The sequence below is a fragment of the Enhydra lutris genome, unplaced genomic scaffold (genome assembly GCF_002288905.1).
Source record: "Enhydra lutris kenyoni isolate GAN:26980312 unplaced genomic scaffold, ASM228890v2 scaffoldscaffold89, whole genome shotgun sequence".
Taxonomy (NCBI): Eukaryota; Metazoa; Chordata; class Mammalia; order Carnivora; family Mustelidae; genus Enhydra; species Enhydra lutris.
The window spans coordinates 1,042,282-1,046,115 of NW_019154173.1; the positions used below are offsets into that span (position 1 = coordinate 1,042,282).

General features: G+C 49.5%; 1 protein-coding gene across 2 annotated transcripts in view; it reads right to left on the minus strand.

The window, feature by feature from the left end:
* Window positions 1-3,585, minus strand: part of LOC111162128 (hypoxanthine phosphoribosyltransferase 1) — a 40,353-nt gene extending 36,768 nt beyond the window's left edge. The window contains exon 1 of one of the 2 annotated variants that reach the window (XM_022526309.1): window positions 3,415-3,585. In XM_022526309.1, coding sequence (XP_022382017.1) covers window positions 3,415-3,441 — 27 coding nt within the window. In that variant the 5' untranslated portion in view covers window positions 3,442-3,585. The remainder of the gene's footprint in view (window positions 1-3,414) is intronic. The other variant, XM_022526310.1, reaches the window with a different exon arrangement.
* Window positions 3,586-3,834: the final 249 nt, after the last annotated feature.

Genomic DNA, 3,834 nt, shown 5'->3' on the forward strand with positions numbered 1-3,834 from the left:
GAGCAGAGAGCCTGATGAGAAGCTCGATCCCAGGACCCTGAGATCATGACCTGAGCCGAAGGCAGACGCTTAACCCACTGAGCTACCCAGGCACCCCAAAAGTATTAAAATTCTTAAAAAACACCACCGGGGAGGGTACGTGCTATGTTAAGTGCTATTAAATGGGTAAGTCTGATGACTCACAGACCTGTACCCCTGGGGACAATAATACATTATATGTTATTAAAAATAATAAAACCAAAACCAAAAACAAACAAACAAACAAAAAAACACCGAAGCAGAGAATATGGCATCCCCTTGGGATGAAAATGAAATTATGGATCACTGATGCACTTAATTCTTAATGTGAAAATAATTTAAGCTAGCAGTATGTTCATCTTCCAATTTTATATCAGTCTTACAAATAAACTACATATATAAATTGTTTGCCTTCCCTTCCAGGGGTTAAAGAGTTAAAAGGTTTCTAAGAATTGAAGGATTGTAAGAATTAAAATCAGGGGCGCCTGGGTGGCTCAGTGGGTTAAAGCTTCTGCCTTCGGCTCAGGTCATGATCTCAGGGTCCTGGGATCGAGCCCCGCATCGGGCTCTCTGCTCAGCGGGGAGCCTGCTTCCCCGTCTCTCTCTGCCTGCTGCTCTGCCTACTTGTGATCTCTCTCTGTCAAATAAATAAAAATAAAAATCTTTTTAAAAAGAATTAAAATCAGCATTCTTTTTAAGATTTTTAAAATTTATTTCAGGAGAGGGCAAAGAGGGAGAATCCCCAGACTCCCCACTGAGTGGAAAGCCCAATGTAGGGCTCAATTCCAGGACCCTGAGATCACGACCTGAGTGGAAATCAAGAGCCGGATGCTCATCGGACTGAGCTACCCAAATGCCCCTAAAATCAGCTTTCTTACTATTCAACCCAGGGGTAAATTATTAGCTGCTTCTAGGTAAGTTGGTCCATAACTGCTCTATGTTCAAGTACATGAATTTATCCTACACTATGATCTTTCCTTTTATTAGTGTGCACCGTGGAGTAATAGCCATGTTCATTCTGGACAAAAAAATATATATACCTGTCAATTACCAGACGCCACTGTGGAGAGTAGAGAGTAGTTACATAGCAATCAGAAGTGTGTATGAATTCTTATTAGTAGCAAGCTATTCTAAATGTTAGTAATTTGGCGGCAAAGGAACAATGCGGTCTCACTGTGGATATTAAACAAAGGTGGTTAACACTCTTAGAGCAAGTGAATCTTACTGAATCCACACAGGATAAAATTATACAAGAAAGAAAGCTACACTAGTGCATCTTCAGCCTCTCCCCACAAGACATGGCCCAGGGACTACCTGATGAATTACAAGAAAACGAAAGGAAAACTCGAAGACCCCTCTTTTCTGCTGATCTGGTTGGTCCTTCTGTCTTTTTTTTAGCAAAGAAACCAGCACACAGTAACCACTGTGTGTTTGTTACTACTAACATCCAGACCATTTCTGGGAAGGAAATAAAAAAAAGGAACGGGAATTGGCAAACATTGCAACACAATGAAGATCTTAATGTTCAAACAAAACTAAGAGCCAGTTATAGCAATAATAACTCACTATGTGCTGGGGCGGGGTATCACAGCTAAAAGTGTCTAACTTCCTCAGCAACTGAATAAAAACAACAGCCCCCACCATTTTTTGAGGACCTACTATTAGTGTCCCATTTTAAGTGCCTGGGCTCTGGAGAAGAGACCAAGGTTTGAGTTTGAGTTCCTCTTAGTAACTGTGTCATGTGGCTATGGTTAAATTACTTAACCTCTCAGAGGCTTCAAAGATTCCTCATCTGTAAAATGGTAATCATCGTGCTAACTGATACTGGGGTCCTGGGATGGAGGTCCACATCAGGCTCCGTGCCCAGCAGGGAGTCCTGCTTGAGGATTCTCTCTCTCTTTCTCTCTCTCTCTCGGTCCCCACTCTCTCTCAAAAAAATAAATCTTTTAAAAAATAATCATGCTGTTACAGGGCTGTTTTGAGGACTAAGTAGGACTATATAGGTAAACACAATGATAGCTATTATATTATATTACTATTCCCAGTCAAGGACCATAGAAAGGTTGTTTCCTCAGTTAAGACTGTAGACAGTTTTACAATCTTTTCAACAGCACCTAAGTAATTCATTAAGAACACTTAAGCCCAGAAAAGTGAAGTCAGTTACCCAAAGCCACACAGCTTGGAAACAACCCAAAAAAGCAGGATTCCAGGCCAGATTCCATTAAGAACATTGGTCTTTACCTTAATTAAGCCACAGTGCCAAATATCAACAGAATCCTTCCCTTTTTAGGGCTCAAGTGGCTAATTATTTTTTAATTCAGCAAACCATTATTGGTAATTCCTTATATGCCAAGCACTGTCCTATGTGCTGGGGTTATGGTGGTGATCCCTGACCTTTTATAAAGTTTATGGTTTAGTGGGAAAGACAATCAACAGGTAATCGGGTGACTGTGAGTATAACAACGATGATGATGATGACGACGAAAATGCAGACTAAGGCGTGTAACTGTCTGGGAGAGGCGTTGGCCATTTTAGCAAGAATGATCCGAAAGGTGGGAGGGGAATGCAGCTTAGCTTGTTCGAGAAACAAAAAGAACCAATGAGGTTGGAGACAGGATACGAGAGGCTGATGATGGTAGGAATGTCCTTGAAGGTAAGGAGCGGACTCGCATATTTTGACCCTGCAGGATCGAAGAGCATAGGATCCAGGATGAGGCACATCCCAATTCTAGGCCTGGTTACCTCTGGGCCGTGGGAAAATTACCTAATATCGTCGATTTTCCTCGTGTGTAAAAAGGCAGGCATGGTTACCGCTACCAAGGCTGCCGCGAGGATTCAATCAGGCAATGCGCATTCGCACAGTCATTATGGTATTTGCGGAACTAGGTACAAATGCCAGTCCGCGCGCGCCCTCCCATGTGGTCGTTCCCGTGCCTGGGCCCTCTACACCAGCACCCTGAGGACCTGGGCAGCACACCCCCAGTTTAGAGAAGGGCCTCCCGGGAGAAAGCCCCCCCCCCCACTGAACTCCCCACCAGTAAACGGCCCAAACCCGCGGCGCGCCAGATCATTCCCGAGCTGGCCCGCGCGGCCCCTCCCCGCAGCACGCTCCCCAGCGGCACGAGTGAACCAAAACGCCATTTCCACCCTCTCCTCCCACACGCGGCCCTCCTTGCCAGGGCCGTCCGGAGGCACCCACCCCGCACCTCGCCCTCCGTCCCACACGCCGCCCCGCGTGACGTAAAGCCCCAGCCGGGACGCGGCGGCCGCCCCCCCGCCCCTCCGGGCTTCCCCCGGCCACCCGGGCGGCCGCACTGCGGGCCGCGCGCCTCAGGGGCCGCCCGCCGCCGCAGCCGCCGCCGCCACGGCCACTGCTCGGCGGGGTAGGCTGCTCACCACGACGCTGGGGCTGCGGGTCGCCATTACGGAGCCGGCGGGCGTGCGAGTCGACGGCAGCCTGAAGAGGAGGAAGCCGGCGGCGCAGCAGAGGAGGCGGAGGTTCCGCTGAAGGTGGCGACACGCGGGAGAGCTGAGCGATGCGCTCGTCGCAGCGCTCTAGGCCGCCGCTGGAGCAGAGGCAAAGCACGCCCCGCCCCGCCCCGCCTCGACTCCGCCCCCCAGACTGCCCCAGAGCCTCGGCGGCCGCCCGCCGTGTCCACGCTCCCGAAGGGGGGACTTTCCTCCGGAAAAAGCGGAGACTCCTCGGGTGCAGCCTCTGTCACGCTTTCCCCGCGTCCCCCAGCCGGAGGGCTCCCGAATTCCCAAACCTGCCGCCGCCTCGCTTCTTCCTTGGCCCTAAACTGGGCTCCGGCTCTT